This window comes from Paramisgurnus dabryanus, chromosome 14, assembly GCF_030506205.2.
Source record: "Paramisgurnus dabryanus chromosome 14, PD_genome_1.1, whole genome shotgun sequence".
NCBI classification, from domain to species: domain Eukaryota; kingdom Metazoa; phylum Chordata; class Actinopteri; order Cypriniformes; family Cobitidae; genus Paramisgurnus; species Paramisgurnus dabryanus.
This window is the reverse complement of record NC_133350.1, coordinates 11285968-11308556: the sequence shown is the minus strand read 5'-3', so window position 1 is coordinate 11308556 and position 22589 is coordinate 11285968. Positions and strand designations below refer to the sequence as shown.

The following is a 22589-nucleotide window of genomic DNA, read 5'->3' as shown; positions in this document are numbered from 1 at the left end:
TATACACTGCAAAAAATTATTTTTAAAGCAACACTATGTAGTTTTTTTACCTTTAAATAATGTCTCTAAAATTATTTCAGTGATAGAGCAACTTTTAACTGGACAAATTTTACTGTTGCTGCAACCTGAGCAGCCTCCTAGCTGCTACAAGCACACTCTGAAAGTGGCGGTGGAGGGTAGGAAACACAGCCCCGCCCCTCCCCCTGCCTGCAGAAGAGTGTCTGATACCAGGCACTGTTGCGCTTTTCAACCACATGGGGGAGCTGTAAGTCATTTTTACATGGAAACTACATAGTGTTGCTTTAAGAAAAAACATTCTTAGTATTTTTGTCTTGTTTTCAGTAAAAATATCTAAAAATTCTTAAATTGAGATGCTTTTTCTTGATGAACAAAATGACCCAAGAAAATAAGTCGAGTTTTTAAACCAAAAATATAAATGTAAGTGATTTTGTGCATAAAACAAGCAAAAAAAATCTGCCAATGGGGTAAGCAAATTTTCCTTAAATTTTTCTTGATTTTAGTGTTTAAGAAAAATGTTCAAGATTTTTTTGCTTGTTTTATGCACAAAAGCACTTAAATTTTATATTTTTAGTCTAAAAACTAGACTTATTTTCTTGGGTTGTTTTGCTCATCAAGGTAAAGCATCTCAATTTAAGAATTTTTTTATTTATTTTTTACTGAAAACAAGACAAAAATACTAAGATTTTTTTTCTTGAAAATCATTTTTTGCAGTGTATGCTTTGAAAATAAAAACGTTTTAAATCTAGACGTACAGAGAAGGAGCTTGTCTTATGGAAAGTGGTAAGGCGTTCCAGTGCCTGGGGGCAGCAATACAGAAGGCACGATCACCCCTACTCTTAAGCCTCGGATTAAGAGGGATAAGAAATAGGGCCAGGTTGGAAGACCGAAGGGATTTAGTAGGTTGATACTCAGTAACTCAGAGAGATAAGTTGGGGCAAAACCTTTTAAAGATTTGTTGACAAGTAACAGAATTTTTAAATCTGCAAGTGGAAAAGAGCTGTCTGGCTTAACCTTAAAATAAAGGTTCGAATTGTGGGAAGGGGGGCTTTGGGGGAACCCTAGCTAAGCCCCAGCCCAAGCCCAAGCCCCGTGATTATAGGGTCGCTGTGATTTTACAAAGTAAGTTGTGATCCTGGATCAACGTTTTAATAAAAAAAAAACCAAATTAGTCTTAACTCAAACTCTAACTATTTTTACCCCTCAGGTTCATGTGAAATAATAGTTTCAGAAATCTTTTGGATTAGTTTATTGCAAAATTTTGACAAATAATGGACAGTATTGCTTTGTGGCAGCACAGCAATTTTAAATTCATGTAGAATTTTTAATTTTGTGCTTTATCTTTGTCCACAGACACAAAAGGGCCCTGGGGAAACCCAGCAGGGCAAAACAGCTTTCCTCAAATAGTGCTCATCTTGACTTAAAAACTCCCATTTTAAACCAATCTAGAGCTATGCTTAGACCAACGCAATGTTCTCAATGATCAGTAAGAAGAGTATGATCAGAACTAGTACAGATGAAAACTCCCCATGTGCTTGATGTTCATGTAACTGCTATGGGATTAGATTGTTTTTGCCGTGTAGGGTTTTTTTAGACAGTGAAATAATTCAGGAACTATTCTTATGAAACAGCATGAAGTTAAGTGTTTTTCTATGGTAAGAGTCAGACACAATAAAAAAAAAGAAAACAGCCTCTGAGTCATCTGAGATAAACTTGAGGAGACCAAACCAGCATCCCCAGATCACTTTTAACCTTAAAGAAAACACTAAGATGAAACTAAAAAAAGAAAAAGAAAAGATACTGTACTGTCGCTGATTCATGTTTGATTGTTTGTTTATTTTTTCATTTTATTTTTTATTGAATTCTTCTAGGAGCTTCACAGAAGGAACCAGCTTCATCCAGACCCTGGCAAAACTAAAGCCCTTCAGACTATCATAGAGATGAAGGTAAACATATAAAGTACCTTTCAAAAGTTTGGGAAAACTTGACAGAATTTTTTTTTTACATTTAAAATCCCCTTATAATCGATAATTTTATCACTTAAAACTCATCTTTAATAGCATGTGTACAAGTTTTTCCTGTGACAGTAATTTCTTCATGCTTTAAAAACAGCTCGAATGTAACTCTACACCCTTGCCTAATTTAGTATACACGGATCAATAAATATGCAAATTAGTCCCCGCCTCCACTCAGTTGCACGGCTTGGACCATAGATATGAATATGCATATTAATCCCCACCTCTACTTAATTGCACAGCTCGGACCATAGAAATGAATATGCAAATGAGTCCACAACTCTACTTAATTGCACAGCTCGGACAACCCAGTCTCACCCCATTTCGTCAATATTTGACGACACTTGACCATTCGTAATATGTTGACGTGAAGGGTATACCTTTCGCGTCATTTTTTGACGAACTGGGGACTTCAATACTATTAAGTCCGTTGCATTCTCTTTCCTATTTTATTACCATTTGCGCGTCGGTTTAGGGTTAGATTTACATAATGACATCCCTACCCAAACCTAACTCTAACCCCAACGCCAGGTGACAACTGTTTCTAACCCCAACGCCAGGTGACAACTGTTTAATTTCGCGTACACTGTTTAATTTCGCGTACACTGTTTAATTTTGCGTAATCTAACCCTAAACCGACGCGCAAATGGTAATAAAATAGGAAAGAGAATGCAACGGACGTAATAGTATTGAAGTCCCCAGTTCGTCAAAAAATGACGCGAAAGGTATACCCTTCACGTCAACATATGACGAATGGTCAAGTGTCGTCAAATATTGACGAAATGGGGTGAGACTGTGTTAGCTCGGACCATAGATATGAATATGCAAATGAGTCCACAACTCTACTTAATTGCACAGCTCGGACCATAGATATGAATATGCAAATGAGTCCACAACTCTACTTAATTGCACAGCTCGGACCATAGATATGAATATGCAAATGAGTCCACAACTCTACTTAATTGCACAGCTCGGACCATAGATATGAATATGCAAATGAGTCCACAACTCTACTTAATTGCACAGCTCGGACCATAGATATGAATATGCAAATTAGTCCACAACTCTACTTAATTGCACAGCTTGGACCATAGATATGAATATGCAAATGAGTCCACAACTCTACTAAATTGCACAGCTCAGACCATAGATATGAATATGCATATTAATCCCCACCTCTACTTAATTGCACAGCTCGGACCATAGATATAAATATATGCAAATTAGTCCACAACTCTACTTAATTGCACAGCTCGGACCATAGATATGAATATGCATATTAATCCCCACCTCTACTTAATTGCACAGCTCGGACCATAGATATGAATATATGCAAATTAGTCCACAACTCTACTTAATTGCACAGCTCGGACCATAGATATGAATATGCATATTAATCCCCACCTCTACTTAATTGCACAGCTCGGACCATAGATATAAATATATGCAAATTAGTCCACAACTCTACTTAATTGCACAGCTTGGACCATAGTTATGAATATGCAAATTATTCACCACCTCTACTTAATTGCACAGCTCGGACCATAGATATGAATATGCATATTAATCCCCACCTCTACTTAATTGCACAGCTCGGACCATAAATATGAATGTATGCATATTAATCCCTACCTCTACTTAATTGCACAGGTTGGAACATAGATATGAATATGCAAATTAGTCCACAACTCTACTTAATTGCACAGCTCGGACCATAGATATGAATTTATGCAAATTAGTCCACAACTCTACTTAATTGCACAGCTTGAACCAGGTGGGCCACATACATCTTGAAAAGTGAAGTACAAGTGGCAGTACAAGTCATAAACTCCGCCCTTTCCATGCAAACGAACTGCACTTGACTCTAAATTAAAAAGAATTTTACACTTCCAATAAAATTTTCCGAAAGAAGGTTTTGGTCCTTTAAGATAGTTATCATGTTCAATTGTTAACTTTTGTGATAAGTTTAATTTTAGCTAGCAATTTGATGCTATAGAAACGGGGCGTGTCGTTATGATTGGCGTGGTTGAATTAGGCATGCGAGCGTTTGGGCGGAAGTTCGATACCACGGCTCCGCCTCTGGCTCCATGGATGATTCCTTTTGTGCATGCCCTGGCTCCAAACTCTCGTAACATGGCAGCGCCCATCGTTGGACATTTTTGCCTTCAATTCATTACAATAGAAGGAAGCGACGTCGCGACGTCCATCTTTTTTACAGTCTATTGCTCGGACCATAGATATGAATATGTTAATTATTCACCACCTCCACTTTATCGCACAGCTCGGACCATAGAAATGAATATGCAAATTAGTTTCTGCCTCTACTTAATTGCACAGCTCAAACTATAGATATAAATATATATGCAAATTAGTCCACACCTCTACTTAATTGCACAGCTCGGACCATAGATATGAACATGCAAATTAGTCCCTATCAACTTTTTTCAACTTTTGACCTGGTACTGTATATTTAAATCTAAATATTCACATATAAGTCATCTTTATATATTTTTTCCTTATGCATCGCTTTAATAACAGTGTGTTTAATGAATATACTGTTACGTTAGGTTTTATATATGCCATGCTCTGGTTTAGGAAAAACAATAATGCAAAGACTAAATGACAAACAGAAAATGGATGAGACAGAGGAGTGAAGCGCCGCAGCATGCTGTTTAATGACTGAATGAAACAGTAAGTGGGTTTGTGCACTCAGGAGCAGACAGAGACTCCTGCCAGCACAAGCATTACACACCGCTCTAAAAATAAAGCATGACCTCATGCGATGCACGCACACGCCCCTCGAGTCCTCTCTGATTGGAGCTTAGTCTTACCCAGAGTTCATCGCTGCGGCCATGTGACACAAAAGCACAAGGATAAACTCTCATTCAAAGTGCACTGCACGTCTTAACTTCTGGGCCATATGAGTTCTGCCATTTTATTCCACCCGAAGTGATGCTGAAAAAGCTTTGTGTTCGCTTTCCCTGTCCACCTGTTCATGAACCTTTAGCATCACTGGCACTGTTCTGTCTCTCTATTGGTTGAGCAACGATGCTAATACCGGTGCCATGGGAACAGGTGGAGTTGTTTACATCGCAGACAGCTCAGATGCAGGCGTGGGAGAGGATGACAAAGGCAGAGAGAAATGTGATCTGTTTGCTTTTGCAATGAAGATGGATTTTGTCTTGCATATAACGTTACATAGGTATAACATTACATCCTTTTGTTTCTCAAACAAATAGGTAGACTTTATTGCACAGTTATTAAACTGTTTGGGGTTTAAAAACATTGATAACATTAAGACTCGATGTGCATGGAGGAAATAGCATGTTCGCTTTCAAAGGCTTTGCATGAAAAAGGTGCCTATTGATGTCTATGAAAAGAAAAAGAAAGAGTGAGCGAGCGAGCAAGAGAGAGAGAGAGAGAGAGAGCACAAATGCGAAGGGCGGGTTACCGGAGAAAGCTTGCAAGAAGCAACCCGCAAACATTCTCCTACAGTACGTCTGAATAGGAGATGGACCATAGCTAATGCCAAAGACATTATATTATTTATTTAAACGCAAAGTGGAAGAAGCTTCAACTCTCGCCTTCGCAGTCCACGGGTTGAGCAAAAAGAAACACACACACTCGCGGCTCTGTGTCCCACAGCATCGTCCGGATGTGTGCTCACTACTACCAAATGGTGATTAGTTGCTGATGCATTAGCATGAGAGAGACAGATCCTGCTCTGCCTATGCAGCAGTATTGCAGCTACTCGCTCACATTGCTGCAAGACATCGCAATTTGACACATCTTGTCTGTTTGTTGCCGATGTGGTTTGGGAATCTTCTATTTTGGAGTAGTCCCAAACTTATCTTATTAGGTTAAGATGATGGAGCACGGCGGAGCTAATTTTTCCACTAAATTTTTTGTCCAGGACACAAAAATCGCATCCCTGGAGCGCAACATTCGGGACCTGGAGGATGAGATTCATATGTTGAAGGCGAATGGATTGCTGAACACCGAGGATAGAGAGGAGGAAATCAAACAGATGGAGGTCTACAAGAACCACTCCAAGTTCATGAAGTCCAAGGTAAAGTAACTTTTTTGTCAACTTGCACTCGCAGACACAGAAATACTCATATGCATGGTCATTGCAATTATAGATGCGTTCGCTGTGCATCTGTTGCTTTGGATAAAATTGTCGGCTGAATGCATAAATGAAAACTGTTATTGTATCTAAAATGTTTTCTTGGCGTCTTTAGTGTTTTTATAGTTAAATTATTATTGGTGGTAGATAACGTTCATCTTTCAGTGCCATCCCCTCAAGCAATAGCTGGTATTTTACCATCTAGGTTAAATATAAACTTGAATTTGGTTGCATGTCGTTTTTGATTATAACTTATGAGATGTATGATACCATCATCATGTAAGCAAAGTCAACAGTGATTGGTGTTTCGGTTTTATTTATTTATTTTATTGCATTTATTTTTGGGCTATGGTTAGTCTATTAAACTTTCACTGATAGCCCCGATTTGCCTTTCATCTGGGATGTGTTTGGACGGCTATTAGACGTCTTTTAAATGCAAAATTGCTTGCTGGGATATTTTTCTGATTTCATAGCATTTACAAATTAAATTTTTGACTATTTTATTCATAACATTTAATTTGTTTCAATTCCCTTTGAGTGGCTATAATGGCTTCTCTTTCACTATCATGTAAACTATTTGAAGAATAATAAAGAGCCTCTTAATGATGAAGAAGAAGAAGAAGAGTCATGGCTGTCCCAGTGTCTGAGTGATGATGATAGATTTGCTGAGTAATGCTCGAAACAGCAGTATAGTATAATAGGAACTGTTTAATAATTTCTCACGGCTATGCCTACAGTATGTTGTGTCAAATCAGTCTTTTACTTTGTTATCATTTCTTACCTAGCATACTATCTTCATCTTATTTTTAAATACTTTTTGCACACTGCTGTGTTTGGCAAAATGTAAGTGTATAATTCTACGTATGAAGTAAGTCAGTCCATGTACCAGAATTGGTATAGCGCGTTTCAGAAAATACAAAAAATTATCACAAAAATAAGGAAATACACTGAAAAAAAGATTCATTCAATTTACTCAATTTTTTAAAGTAAGTGGTCGCAATTTTTGTTTAAGCTACATTGAAACAAAAAAATTTGAAAAACAAAACAAAACAAAACAAAAAGCTTTTGTTTAAATGTAGCTTAAATAAATTGATTGCAACCACTTACCTTAAAAAATTGAGTAAACTGAATGAATAATTGTTTTCAGTGTATTATGTGTTTCTGTAGCTCAGTTGGTATAGCATTGTGTTAGCAGAGCAAAAGGTTGTGGGTTTGAGCCCCAGAGGCCACACATAATCCCCATTCACAGAGCGCTTTGGTCCCTGAAAATTTCCGTATAAAATGGCAGAGAGGCTTTTGTGTGTCTCGTAAATGCCCAGTATATCCCAATCACTCCTGTAAAGAAGACCTGGTAACATTGCTGTAACATTCACGGAAAGCATTCTGCGTGAAAAAATAGGCAGAAAATGGGTGTGCCGTAGTAAAGGGCTCGTTATAGTTGTGCGTAGGTATAGTTCCGCGTCGGTTTTCATTTATACTTTTGCGTCGTCGTCCACGTCGACGTGCAAACACACATGCAGACCACTGGTAGGCAGTATTCACGCTTGTAACCACAGTAGCGCAGCCGTCAAAGAAGAAGAAGCTTGGCAAGTTAACCCACAAACGAAGAAGAAACAGCAACTTGTGTATGATTTGAGAAAATCAGCAATGATGGAAGTAGATTAACAGCGACTTTTGTTGCAGTTTGAGTTAAATCACTCCTCAACTTGGCCATTCTGTGTTTTCACCGTCGGAAACGGAAATACCTATGATGCAGGTTTTTTTACCTGACGAGAGGGGTTCTGGTGGACAAATCACAGTGGTTGCAGTCCGCGTAGAACTGACGCGCTGTAAAATTTTTTTACAATGTGCACGTCAGGCTACGCAGAGCTACGCACAGGCTACGGATAGGTAGAACTTACGCACGACTATAAATCGGGCTTAAGGGTGCGTGTATCAGCGCAACAAAAAGTTATGGTTCAGCTATTTGACAAAGGGATTTAAACCCAGAGATCAGGGAGCTCGTCACTATCCGCACTGAAGCTGGGATCATTCACCAGCATGACAGAACAGCACATCATGTGCTCCTTACGATCTTGTCATAAACAAAAATGCACGCGTTTGATGTCTCTAGCGAAATCACGGATAATTAGCAAACTTCAGACGTTGTAGAAAAACCTACCAAGTGCAGGACTTTAAATACATCACGTGTCTTTAGGAGATCTTTACGGTATGTGTGTGGATGCACGCACAGATTCCGGAAAATCATTGGCAGTGTAAATGAACCAAAAATCCCGGATGCATTTTCTGTGTATTTTCCGTAATCGTTGTGTGAAAAGGGCAATAATGACTGTAAGTCTCTTTGGATAAAAGTGTCAAATACATAAATGTAAGCTCATTAACCATGCATAGATGCATAGATGCATACTGCATACGTTTATCTTTTAGGCTTTTAAATTACGCTTTTCAATGTTATGTCTTTCTATTTTTGCAAGCATTGTAAGACACATAGCTTGTGAATTCAGAATTTTCTTTGTTTGAATTGATATCTGATATGATATTAATGTTTTTTTTCTGATTTGCACCATCTATTCAACTGCTGTAGGGTGATTTTAATGGCTTGTTTATTGATTTAAAAGTTTCACATTTCTCTGAATACCTTTACACTGCATTTTGTTAGTTGTGTAGTGGAGTTAAAGTTTTTTGTTAGCATGTTTAATGATTTTACAAAAGTTTAATGCCTTCCAGAAAATGTTCTTCTTTAAATATATTAACATACAATATATCAAATGAAAGAACAGACCTCCGAAAAAAAAAATTTCATCCTACCTTCATTAGTTTTCTTTTATCCCCTTTTAAATATGGGTAGAAAAAGAATATTATATTTTGAGCAAAAAGCCTAACTGCGTTTTTGTAACAGACTTTTGATAGAGATCAGTTTCTGAGCGATTCTCAAAACATACACAGAGTTCTTACTGGGTTGCATCTGGGTTTTATAAGTTGGATAAGAGCTCCACCTGGTGAATAATAGTGGAAATAGGGATTGTCAGAAAATCTCGTCATTGGCAGGGAAACGTTTTCTACATTTACACTAAACACTTGGCGAAACAATTCAAGGTAGACATACTGACCCCAAAAAAAACAAACAAAGAAAGAAAAACGTTGTGATATGCAATGGACACAGACAAAATGATTTTACAATATTTAAATACAAGATTATACTGCTTTATCCCTGTAACAACTAAGGCATGAAACTTCAGCATTATTCCAATAAGTGGAGCCATTACACTACTAATAAGAGTCATGTAAAGTCAAGTTGACATCATTTGCCACTGTCGCCTTTTCAATGACATACGACATATTTTGATACAGAATTTCTGATATCTCTGCTTACATCGCAGATGCGAATGCTTGTTTTCGATTCATATCCAATTTATTTCCACATATGAATGAGGCTTGAAACCAATCTGAGAATATCGTAATTTACACGTTGTTTACATGTTCATGGGTCATATCTGACCAGTGCCACATCAGAATAAAAAAATACTTCAAACATGCAATGTAAATGTGGCCTTAGTCAGCAAAAAGGTTGTAATATTTATTGAAATATTTGTAATATGTTGTTATTTATATTGTCATATTTATTGAACTTGTTTTTATCAATATGGCTGATGATAAATTGGATTATGCAGTCTGTCTTTTATGTTAGGACTTATTTGATTGTTGCTTTTTTTTAACTATCTAAAAAAATACAATCATATTGCGTAAACCTTTATGCGCTAAAACTTACGCAAAAATATTGGCATTGAAAATACAAATAAAAGTAAAAATCAACAACAACAACAAAATATAAACCTCTTTGACATTTCTGTTCTCTGTTTCTTCTTCTTCCTCTGTGTTTTTCAGATTGACCAGCTAAAACAGGAACTCTCCAAAAAAGAGTCTGAGCTTTTGGCTCTCCAAACAAAGCTGGAAACTCTGAATAACCAAAACTCTGACTGTAAACAGCACATCGAAGTGCTTAAAGAATCTCTCACTGCCAAAGAGCAACGTGCTGCCATCTTACAAACTGAGGTGATTCATCTATCTATCTGTCTTTCTGTCTGACTCTACATTGTCTTTCACATGTTTGTGATTAAAAACCTAAATACTGTCTTTGTTTGGTGTGTTTGTGTTGTGTTGCATTGGTTAGGTGGATGCTCTTAGACTGCGACTGGAGGAGAAAGAGTCGTTCCTCAATAAGAAGACGAAGCAACTGCAGGATCTTACAGAAGAGAAGGGAACGCTGGCTGGGGAGATCAGAGATATAAAAGACATGCTGGAGGTCAAAGAACGCAAGATCAATGTCCTACAGAAAAAGGTAAATCACTAAACTCATGAAGAGGTTACATTAAAAGTTTAACTCTTTCCTTGCCAGCATTTTAAAAAAAAGTTGCCAGCAACAGCATTTTTTAAGACTTTCACAGAAGTTTAATGCCTTCCAGAAAATGTTTCTTCTTTAAATATATAAACATACAAAAGAACAAAAAAACTTTTTGTCCCATTTTTACTTTTTATCAGTAGTTTATCACTTTTTTATAATAGTTTTTCTTAAAAAAAAAAACATTCAGCAAATAGTTGAGATAACTGCATTTTTGTAAAGGACTTTTGTCAGAGATCAGATTCAGAACGATGATCCTCAAACATACATTTTTACAGTTTTTGGATCAGGAGATGCTTCAGTGTTTTATAAGTTGGGTAAGAGCACCACCTAGTGGATAATAGCAGAAATATGGATTGTTGTAAAAACTTGTCAATGGCAGTGAAGCGTTTTCTCTTAAAGTCGCCATGAAAGTAAAATGAAAAACTAATTTGTTTTGGAATATTATGGTATTTTATCTGTGATCTTCATTTTTTTTTATGTATGGCCCTCATAATCTTTAATCAAAAACGCAAATCTCTTCCACTCCTCAAACCAATCTCTCTTTACTTCCGGTCATATGGTATGGCAAGTGGGCGGGGTCCAGGGAAGCTTGCTGCGATTAGCAATTAGCAACACGACCCAAATTCAAACGATCCATTAAGATCTCGATGGACAAATTCAAATCCAGCCCTGCCTTATTTTACTTCAGAAGTGGGTTTCACTCGGATATACATCACCACGGGGAAAATTTGCCAATTGATACTTCTGTTTCATGGGACTTTAATTTACAAGATAACTCGTCAATGGCAGGGAAAGAGTTAAATGTTGTATAATTTGCAATTTTAGAAATGTTTGCCATCAATATAGGCAAGCAGGTACTAGTTTCTTAAGAGGGGGTGTCAAAGAGGTGGGGCAATGATGATTTGAAAGGAGGCAGAGCTTTTGGGCAAACTATCCCTTTAAGTCAAACCTGAAACCATGAGGTGTGTTCGAGATCATCCGGCGCTGCGCAGACCGATCGGCGAGGTTTGTCGCTTGCGGTCGAGGGAGGAACTGAAGACGGAGCCGTCAAGCCGGACACCTGCTGCTTGCCGTAGTGACGTGTGCGCCGTGTTTCCTTGTATTTAATCGCAAATGAAGTGAATTAAAAGCTGAATTTGATAAAAACAAACCTTTTAATAAAAAGTTGCAACCAGAAACATTTTATATCGAATATTTTAATTGCTGCTTATACTGTATACCCGAAAATAATGGGAAACAAGCCTATATTATTAAAATACCAATAGAGTTTATTATTTTCATTTTTATTTTATTACACGACACAATATAACATATTTAAGCATATTAAAGTGTTTTCTCCTGTTTTAAAACATGAATTTATAATGTTTATTAGTGGAACTAAAGGTTGGATTAAACTTGAAACGCACGTGATCGTTGTCATCAGTGAGGCGACCAATCACGTAAAGCTGTTACGTCATCACAACTCCGGGCAGCCGCTCTGGAGAAGCTGCACCGGCTGAGCTAGCCGGCTACTCTCGAAACGCTCTCGCGGTACTTAAAAACCATATGACACAGTCACGTACCTGCAGCGCCGGCTGAAGTCGGACAAAAATACTAACCGGAATGCACTGCTTCAAGTCAGCCGCCGATCGGTCTGCGCAGCGCCGCATGAAGTCGAAAACACCTATGGATTTTGTATTTCTGGCATAGTTACACCTAGTCAGTATGTGCAGGAGACAAAAACAGACCTGTAAGGATTAACTTTTGCCTTCAAGACCCTTTACTTAAAAATAATTTACTTTAAAAAAAAAAACATTCTGTCATCATTAACTAACCTGCATGTTGTTACAAACTTAAAACTGATTTAATAACCAAAAAAATTAGAGGCATCAATTCACTTTCATAGTATTATTTTTTCTACTCTGGAAGTCAATGGTGTCCCCAATCTGCTTTGTTACAACATTTTTTTTTAAATATCTTAATTTGTCTAGCAGAACAAAGACATTTATACAGGTAACAGAATTTTCATTTTGGTCAAACTATCCTTTTAATTTCCTAATGAAATCTCGTCATACAGTTCATCAACTATGCATAATGAGAAACCGCATTATTCATTTCATCAGACCCTATAGTACATTCATAATTCATAGATAAACATTTGAACCATTACAGACCTCCCACCACGTCACATTGTGGTTCAAAATGTGCCCTGGCTATCTTCAAACAGAAGAAAGTTCAGATGGAGAACAGGCTGAAAGATGATCCATAGGCTCATATAACTCCTATCACATGCTCAGGGGTTCAGGTTTTGTGTTTTTATAGGCTATCCACCTTTGTGTGTTAGCCTTGATTATATGCATGCTATCTATACTGCAGACCTGCATTGAAAGATGCTTTGTGATGGTTTCCTCTATAAAATACATTAATGCCTGTTAACAAATGCTGATTTATGACTGCTGTCGGATTTTGATATTTCCCATAATTGCTTTGACTGTCAGCCATTACCCCTGGCATATTAAATATGTTGCAGATTTTGTAAACGATGCACTTGCTTTTTAGATACTGGTGCTTTGGCATATTGTATTTTGGCATTTTTTAACTTGCCTCATTATGCCTTTTAAGGGCACATGTTATGCCCATTTGTACAATATGTAATATAAATCTCCTGTGTGCCTAGAATGTGTCTGTAAAGTTTCAGCTCAAAAACCCAACAGATCATTTGTTAAAGCATGTGCAAGATGCCAAATGAACCAAAGTTAGTCACTCCCTTACAATTAGACAGTGAGTGCTTTTGGTAAAAATAGATCAGATTTTTGTGAATATAGTCTGGGACTATAGTATCTTTAGCCGCATTAGTGCTACAATGTGCTAATGGTACAGCCACACGGGGCATAAGCGTTAATGATTGACAGAAGGTGTGTCTGAATCATGAACAACAGCCAATCACAGTGGCCACAACACATGGTCCTCTGTAATTGGCTGGCTTTGCACTAGGTTATTTGCATAAGGCGATCCGATTGGCTGAAGCATGAGTTGGCGCTTAAAAGTTAAGAAATGTTCAACTTCTGCCTCGAGCAACGGCAGTGACGCGACACTGACGGATCCACAATTCAGTTTGGCAACGCATGACGTCACCCATTCAAAGTAAATGAGAAGCGTTAACGCTTACGCCTCGTGTGAATGTACCGTAACAAACACATTTAGAAAAGCTTTTGGGTAAAATTAACCAGTCAGGCAGTGGTCGTGGGTGGGGCTTTGTTTGTGTGACATCACATTAACAAGAAAATGAATACAGCATGTCTAATGAGACTGCTTTGGTTTAATAGGGATTTAAAAGAAGGAGAGGGTGAATTTTTTTCAATGTAGGGCTGTGTCGTGTTCACACACTGATAACACACATTTATGTCTAAACACCTTGTAAAAAAAGAAGTTTTCATAATATGTGCCCTTTAAAACTTCATGTCAAATATGTAACGTGTAGACGCATACTGCTAATTTTTAAGCTAACGTACGACTGTGAAAGTACTTCAATTTTACTTTAATTTAGACAACAGTAGATTAAAATCTGTTTTCATGTGGTATATAAAGAGTATATAAAGAAAAATTCTGTTACAGTATTAAACAGAATTGAAAAATAATAATTGTTTCGAACAGGTTCCCCAAAACTTTGCTTCACTCATGCTCATTTGAAAAGCAGTACATAGCTACAGTGTTTACTCCCTACATAAAGTCAAATTATGGTTGTGTCTGCACAATAAGTAAGGGATAATGTAGAGGCAGCCGGTAGTTATCGGGAAATAAGGCCCGACAGTGTGATCAGGACCCGATGCGAAGCGGAGGGTCTTGTATCACACTGAAGGGGCTTATTTCCCGATAACTACCGGTTGCCTCTACATTATCCTGCTTATTACACGGCTACTTGCCACATAATAAAAAAATCTGGACATGAATATGAATTTGAAACATTTTATTGGCATATTTGTTTTAAATTAACATTTTTATCCTTCCGCGAAACTTTGCACAGATGCATAAAATGATCGTAATACCTTATTAAGATCCTCTGCTTCATACTTGTCTCCATTTTTTCTCTTTTAGCCAGTCTTTGAGAAGTTTTAATGCCCATTCTGTATTTTTTTGTGTGTAGGCTTCGTAGCTGTCATGCTCTATTTTGTCAAGTTCAGTCTCAGTAAGCTCTCTGTGTCTTGTCGTTGTTCATTCTTCTATCCACTGTTTAAATGTTTTGTTTTTTTCCGTACATGTTAATCTTAATTGTGGTTGTCCAGTGTTTGTCACAAGATGGCGCCAAACAGTAATCTTTATTGGCACGGAGCGATTTTAATCGTACAAGTAGGACCGGCTATGCGTTATTACTTTGGAGCGGTTATTATTTGAAAAGAACGAACCTGCAAATGTCTCAACTGACCAATCAGAATCAAGCATTCCAGAGAGCCGTGTAATAAACAGGAATAAACTACACACTTCACACCACTGCACATTTCTTTAGTTTATAGGTGAATAATAGATCACAATACTTGAACACATGAGGTTGATTCGGACACTCGTGAGTTTGCGATCAAAAGAGAACCATTATCAAACAAAATGTAAAGTGTGGTAAATTCACACCCTGTTTATCATAATCTTCTTTTACAGATTGAGAACCTTCAAGAACAGCTGAGGGATAAAGATAAACAGCTGGGTAATCTGAAGGACAGAGTTAAGTCACTCCAGACCGACTCCAGCAATACAGACACTGCCCTCGCTACTTTAGAAGAAGCTCTGTCGGAAAAGGTCCAGTATAGTTTACCTCCAAAAACACCATTCACTTGTCACAGAATACTGTTTGCAGTACACATTGGGCCTCATTTATAAAGCGTGCATCTATGCAAAGATTTAATCATAGAGTGTGCGTACACCGAAATTCATATTTTAAAAAACGCTCTTTGATGTGGAAAATTGCTTAGCGCCACGTCAGGGTTTGAGCAGACGCACACACTATTGCTTGTACAATTGCTGCAGGTTTTTTGAAAATATAAGCCATTCTTGCTTTCTTTTCGTAAATAATTAAAATATGTCAATAACATTAATTATGTATTGTTTAAAGGGACACTCCACTTTTTTTTAAAATAGGCTCATTTTCCAGCTCCCCTAGAATTAAACATTTGATTCTTATCGTTTTGGAATCCATTCAGCTGATCAGTGGCAGTACCACTTTTAGCATAGCTTAGCACAATCCATTGAATCTGATTAGACCATTAGCATCGTGCTAAAAATAACCAAAGAGTTTCAATATTTTTCCTATTTAAAACTTTACTCTTTTGTAGTTACATCGCGTACCAAAATTAAAAAAGTTGCGATTTTCTAGGCAGATATGGCTATGAACTATACTCTCATTCCAGCGTAATAATCAAAAACTTTGCTGCCGTAACATGGCTGCAGGAGGCGCAATGATATTACGCAGCGCCCAAAAATCTCCTGCTATTGAAAGTTACCAACGGGACTATTTTTTAAATATCATTTTATATAGGAAAAATAGATAAGATCAAATTTAGGACAGTTTTTATGCAGCATTTTATAAATGAGGCCCCTGATCATTTAAATTGTGCTTTGATGAATATAAATACTGTAGGAAGTAGGGATGCACCGATACGATACTGGTATCAGGTATCGGCCTCGATACCACATTTTCTTAAGTACTCGTACTCGTTAAAAGTCCCCCGATACCTGAAATCGATACCACGGTCTGAGAAATGTCTATGTTTGAGCGGCGTGTAAGGGGTTAACTAACTACTTTTGCCTCAATATACTCCAACTACTGCTTATTAATACTAAAGAAGTTTTTAATTTTAAGTATTGGTAGAAATGGGGAGGGTTAAGGACGTAGAATAAGGTTTTGCAGAATCAGATATGTGCTAAGCATTAATAAACAGCCAGCATCTCATTAATATTAATGCTAATAATCAACCAGTTAATAGTGAGAATTTTAAACTTAAACCATGTTAAATCCACCTTTGTATTACAGTTAACATAATAGTTTTAGAGTCCATACACAGTATTTAGTTACATCAGAAGTAACTGTAATTAGATTACAAGAAAAATAAGAGTAATCCCTTACTTTACTTTTTCAAGGGAAAAGTAATTTAATTACAGTAACTAATTACTTAGTAACTGCTTGCCGATACCGATACCGAGTACTTAATAAAAAAACATGATTTAAATTTACAGGTAACAGCTTTAGTCATATAATTTAACAAAAAAACAAAGGACTAGTTTTCCAGTTTGTTGTAAACGCTGGCTTTTTGGACAACACAAGAGGCATTAATAGAGATGATTGACCCTAAAGTGGGACCAGAATAATTGATGTACTTTTATATATTATTTTTTCGAGCCATTTCAAGCCTATCCTTGTATCATGTACTAAATAGGATTTAGAAAGTAATTAGTAATACGTAATTAAATACTTTTTGGAGAGAGTAATTTGTAAAGTAATCTAATTACATGATTAAAGATGTAATTAGTAACTAGTAATTAATTACTTTTTTTGAGTAACTTACCCAACACTGTCGGCAAGTACTGAAATGCAAGTACTCGTACTCGTATTCCAAAAAGTGGTATCGGTGCATCCCTAGTAGGAAGATTTAATAAGTAATAAAAAATACAACATTAAATTCCAAAAAATACATTTAACAAAGACCCAGTGCATAAAATACAGATGGGAGCCATGTGTTGCCTTTTAATTTCTTTTCAAGGCAAACTTAAGTTGTTAAAGAAATACTTTTAGTAATCCTGCGGGTGTCTTGCATCTCCAAAATTGAGCATGATTCGAAATGGACCTAACCATGTTGTAAATTAGTTTTAACACTGCTTGGAGACCCCTTTACACAGCTCTATGAATACAGCTTTCTCTTACAAAAGGAGATCAGGGTCAGTATTTGATCTGTGCTAAATGCATTCGAAACGGTTTGAGAAATTGCCTTCCATGGCTTGTTGGGCACGACATATTTGTTCGAGGGGGAATTCGCTGAGAATAAATTGTCCCCGCCGATAATGTGGTTTATTTGCATGCTTTGTCCGTGTTATTTTAGCACCTGATTCTCCGAAGCAATTATGCAAATGAGGTAACGGTGCATACACGCCCATAAAATTAGTGCTGAGTGTGATTTGCAAATCATGGTTTTGCTGGTTAGTTCTGAGAGATACAAGAGGTTGTGAAGGAGAGGAATACATCATATTTTTAGTACTGGTATTTTTATTAAATTAATTTTTTTATTAGGCGGCTCCTCGGCTTGCGCTGCCTCACCGGATAGTGAAGTCCATCGAATGCACACTTAAAAACCTTGCCGGAAGTAGTAGGTCATCCAGGCACTATTTGCTTATACTATTTGTGACACATACTGATTTTTAGCCGATTTAGGATGCACCGAGGGTTTTACACTATTGAGTGAATATAGTTCTAGTCTGTAAAGAATAAAGAAATGTATTATTAAAACATGAATGTTAAATAAGTAAAAATGATTAAGCATGATCGGTTTGCCGCAAGCTCTGGTATAATAAAGAGCTTTTGCCACAGGAGCGAATTATCGAGCGTCTGAAGGAACAGAGAGAACGAGAAGATCGCGAGAGGATGGAAGAGACAGAGTCATACAAAAAAGAGAACAAAGACCTTAAGGAGAAGGTGAACACTTTACAGCTGGAGTTAACAGAGAAAGAGGTACATCTGTGTGTCATTTTTTCCATTATAATGTGTTTTGAAACATGATGTAGGGTTTTTAGCTGGCTAAGTGTTAATACCAGTTTAAAGTCTCTCTACCATCTTCAGCTGGATTTTCCTGCAGGGTTTTCGGTTGTGTGTGAGTGGTGGAGTTTTGGGAAGACTGTCAGCTCTTGTTATGTCTTTCTTTTCCCGCAGTCTAATCTCATAGATTTAAAAGAGCACGCCTCTTCGCTGGCCTCATCCGGCCTCAAAAAAGACTCCAAACTTAAGTCCCTCGAGATCGCCATTGAGCAGAAGAAAGAGGAATGCAGTAAACTAGAGACGCAGTTACAAAAGGTGTGATTTTCTTCCTTTTTCCTTGTGATGAATTCTTATATATGCGACCGTGCTGGCAAAAATGAGCAAATGTTCAAAAAAATGTTTAAAAAAAAACCTTCAAAACAATAAATAATTGCTGGAATTTGACAAAAAATATGACAGAGCTACACCTGTTTGAAGTTGATAGTCAGTAAAGTCAATTTTGAGAAGAATCTCAATTTTGAGTTAAAAAGTTTTAAGGGTTCAAAAATAAAAAAATTCAGTCAATCACTGTACAGGAAATTTAAAGGAACAGTATGTAAGAAATGTATATAAATTAATAATTAAATGGCCCTGAAATGTCACTAGACATTAAGAAATCATTTTCATTTCAAATACTTATATCACTCACAACAGCGGTCCGGCCAGGATATTGTCATTTAAAAAGTGGAGTTGCAGCCCTCAACTAAATTTTATGTTGTCGTTTGGTATATTGGCCACCAGCTGTGTGATTGCAGTACCAGTTTTGGCCACAATCCTACACACTGTTCCTTTAATGTGTTAGTTTCATTGAATGTGTTTTCTACATCAGCACTCATCTAACAGGGCAGCATGGAAACTGATTGAAATTGATATGATTAAGTTGACGTCTCTTGTCTGACAGCTGTTAAAACTCATAAGTTAGGGTGACCATACGTGCCATTCTTCCCGTACGCGTCCTGGCCAGGATTTCGGGTGCATCTTCCAGAAGTCGTATTTGTCGAATGCATACGTCATAGAGGATTATTATTATTATTACAGAAAATAAATCATTACATTTTAAGGTAAGAATGAAACTACGATTGAATGTCTTATGTTTTTAACTGAATGGCGTATGCGGTCAACAAATAGGACTTCCGGAAGATGCACCGAAATCCTGGCCAGGACATGTCCGGGAAGAATGGCACGTGTGGCCACCCTACATAAATTGTCAATCCTGACAGTTCAGATTGTGCCTATAACAATTAAAAGTGCTGTCTGGGTCGACATCTCACCGTTTTATTTTTCTGTTGCTTTCTGGTTACTTACATTGTCTTGTGTAAAACCTTATCATTAACCTGAATATAGAGCTAATGATAAAGCTTTCCTGGGTCTTTCTCCTTCAACCCCTCCCTCTATTTCAATCCCATAATTCCCTTCTTTGCAATGTAGCAGGCAGAGCAGCTGTTCAGTCAGATGAACAATCCTGTAAGTGTTTCTATGGATCTGTACTCAGTACACAGTGAAAGCATGAGGACACTTTACATGTTTTGTTGTTTCTTAACATTTGAAGTTCTTTACTTTAAGAAATTTAGAGCTGTAGCTTGTAGATTTTTAATTTATGTTTTTCTGATAGCTCGAAACAAACCTATTTCTCCGTAAATCACAGTGAACACATACTAATCAAATATATACATTAAATCCATGTCACTTTAGATAAAACCAGGTGCAAATAGGGTGGCCATTTGTGCCAGTTCCGCCGGACACGTCCCGAACATGTTTTCGGGTTCGTTCTCCGGAAGTCGCGTTGCTCGACCGCATACGTCATCACATTTCAATTAAAATACATTAGAAAATTAAGATTTATTTCTTTTAAGACATACAATCATTGTAGTTTCATTCTTACCTTGAAATGTAACGGTTGCTTTTCTGAAATTAAACCCGAAATATTAAACCTTGATGACGTATGCGGGCGACCAACGGAACTGGCACGAATGGCCACCCAAGGTGCAAAATGCATAAATGTAAAGTCTAGATGTGTTTGTTGTTGTAGTACAACAGGTGTCTTGCAGGAGACAGCATTTACAAATTGTTAAGTTTGTGAAAAGATACATAGTATTACTTATATAATAATTAATAAACTAATAAATAATATTACTTACATAATATGTGACGTAATCATGATTTGTGGTAAATTGAGTGAATTATAATATTTTAAAATAAATACATTATTGTTTTTGTGTTATTATATTTTCCTCCATTGATCAGGTGCACACATCATATATGAATCTTTCCAAAATTAGAATTTAGCATATTTATTAAATGAAGTTGATTTAACAAAGTTCGGGAGGATGATGGTCATGTAATCCATCCAATCAGCGCAAAGAGGTCTCTATATACTGTATAGCCGTCCATGGCCCCCCACCTGTGACAGTTTTTGCAGCATCCCTCCTCCATCCCAGTTAAAAGGGGGGAGTACTCTGGGTTTGAGTTTGGATCCCTCCTCTTGGATGGCACGCCAAATATCTCATTACCCTGTTGATTATGTTAATGCAAACTCGTGAATTTGGGCATTTTAATTATAAATTAACTGTGTGCAATGATTAAGGAAAAATTCAAGGCAGCTTTTATGCAAGTATGACATTTATGTTTTAAAGTTGGCGCTGTACTGTAAGTTTCCTCATGCTTCCATGTGTTAAGTACTCATTTGTGTATTTGATGTGAAATCTGGATACTCAAGACACGTGTTTGGCTGAAATCAATCGCATTGCAAAGTACCACAGAGCAATAATCCATACAGCTTCTCCATCGCATGTAGCACTGCATGTTTCCTCTGCCCCTTTGTGTTAATTTCAACTCACCATCTCTGCCAGTATCTCATTTCTGTTTGCCTTTGTGACACCTACCAGATGTTTTTTTTTTTATTTAGCCTATTTTGTCCAGTCTGTGTTCAATGATTTTAATAGAGAATTGTGTATGACTGCTCATATCAATGGGATTTCTCATATTGCATTTCATCTGGATTTTATTTTATTTTATCTTTATGAATATTTGTGATGTGTGTAAAGCTTTAAAGCTTGCCTGTATTTCCGCTGTGTAAAATGCCTAAAGTACTGGTGTGTCATGGTTTTAACATATAAAGGTTCTTGCATATTTGTAATTGATGCATGACGATGCTTTCCCACGGTCCCTGTACAGAAGGCTCATGAGGTGGAGGTTCAGCAGATCTCACGTGGGAACCCAGAGTACGTGGACCGGCTCAAACTGCTGGAGAAGGAGGTGTCCTTCTACAAAGAGGAATCCAGCAAAGCCCAGACGGAGGTCGAGAGGTTACTGGAGATTCTGAGAGAGGTGGAGACCGAGAAAAACGATAAGGATAAGAAGATCGCAGAACTAGAGAGGTAAGGCGTGATGCTTGTGCAAGTGTGAAAGTGACCTTTACACAGGGACCAGTCAAAGGTTCAGATACTTGAAGCCTTAAATATGATCATATTTATAGAAATATTCATTCTGTATTTTTCTGTTCTGTATTCAAATTTTAATGTTTAGACATTTCTTGACTCCACAGAGCAATTTTGCATTCATTGCCATTATACTTGGAAGGCAATTTATTTTAATAAATGAGTTACAGCACATGGGGAAAAGCATCCCAGAATGCACCTGGTTATGTTAGTTAAAATAGTGCACAAAAGTAGGCAAAAATTTAGCTTCTTTGAATAGTCTAAAATAGAAAAACATAACTCATTTTTATTTTTATACATATATTGTATCTCCTTTTAAAAACATTGCATCCAAACATTTGACTGGTTGTGAATATATTAAAGTTCAGATGCAAGATTAAAAATGCATTGACTGTCAACAGGGGTTTTCTATGTACAAACTAATATTTAATTCTGCCGGAGTTTAACTTAAAAATGCTGATGTCAAGGGTTGTTTTTAATATATTCATGTGGTACAAATCAGGCTGTACTGTCCAGTCAATAATTCATCTCCTAGAAGTGAAAAATGATGACGGTTGTGAATATTTTTGCTGTTATCTGTAATCCTGCATTCATGAGTTCATCTGTAGTCTGTGTAGTTTCTAAATATTAAGCTTGTGTTAGTGGTGATCGCATCTCTCTTCCTTCGTTCTAATGTTTGCTTTTCTCGACAGATTTGTGTGTTTGTGGCATGTTTATGTACAATTAGATTTGTATATTTATTCATTCAGTTGTTCATTTATGAGAATCATCCTAGGCCTGGATTTTCTTTTCAAACTGACAGAGATCTGAACTTCAGCTGAACAAAATCATACGATTGTCA

At 37.0% G+C, this 22589-nt stretch overlaps 1 protein-coding gene across 4 annotated transcripts in view; it reads left to right on the top strand.

Moving 5' to 3' along the window:
• erc2 (ELKS/RAB6-interacting/CAST family member 2) overlaps window positions 1-22589 on the top strand; it is a 69945-nt gene that overhangs the window by 31972 nt on the left and 15384 nt on the right. For 2 of the 4 annotated variants that reach the window (XM_065240828.1, XM_065240826.1), the window contains 9 exons: window positions 1890-1964; window positions 5947-6102; window positions 10045-10212; window positions 10331-10498; window positions 15191-15328; window positions 18108-18248; window positions 18447-18587; window positions 19740-19775; window positions 21486-21688. In XM_065240828.1, coding sequence (XP_065096900.1) covers window positions 1890-1964; window positions 5947-6102; window positions 10045-10212; window positions 10331-10498; window positions 15191-15328; window positions 18108-18248; window positions 18447-18587; window positions 19740-19775; window positions 21486-21688 — 1226 coding nt within the window. The remainder of the gene's footprint in view (window positions 1-1889; window positions 1965-5946; window positions 6103-10044; window positions 10213-10330; window positions 10499-15190; window positions 15329-18107; window positions 18249-18446; window positions 18588-19739; window positions 19776-21485; window positions 21689-22589) is intronic. The other 2 variants (XM_065240827.1, XM_065240829.1) reach the window with 2 other exon arrangements.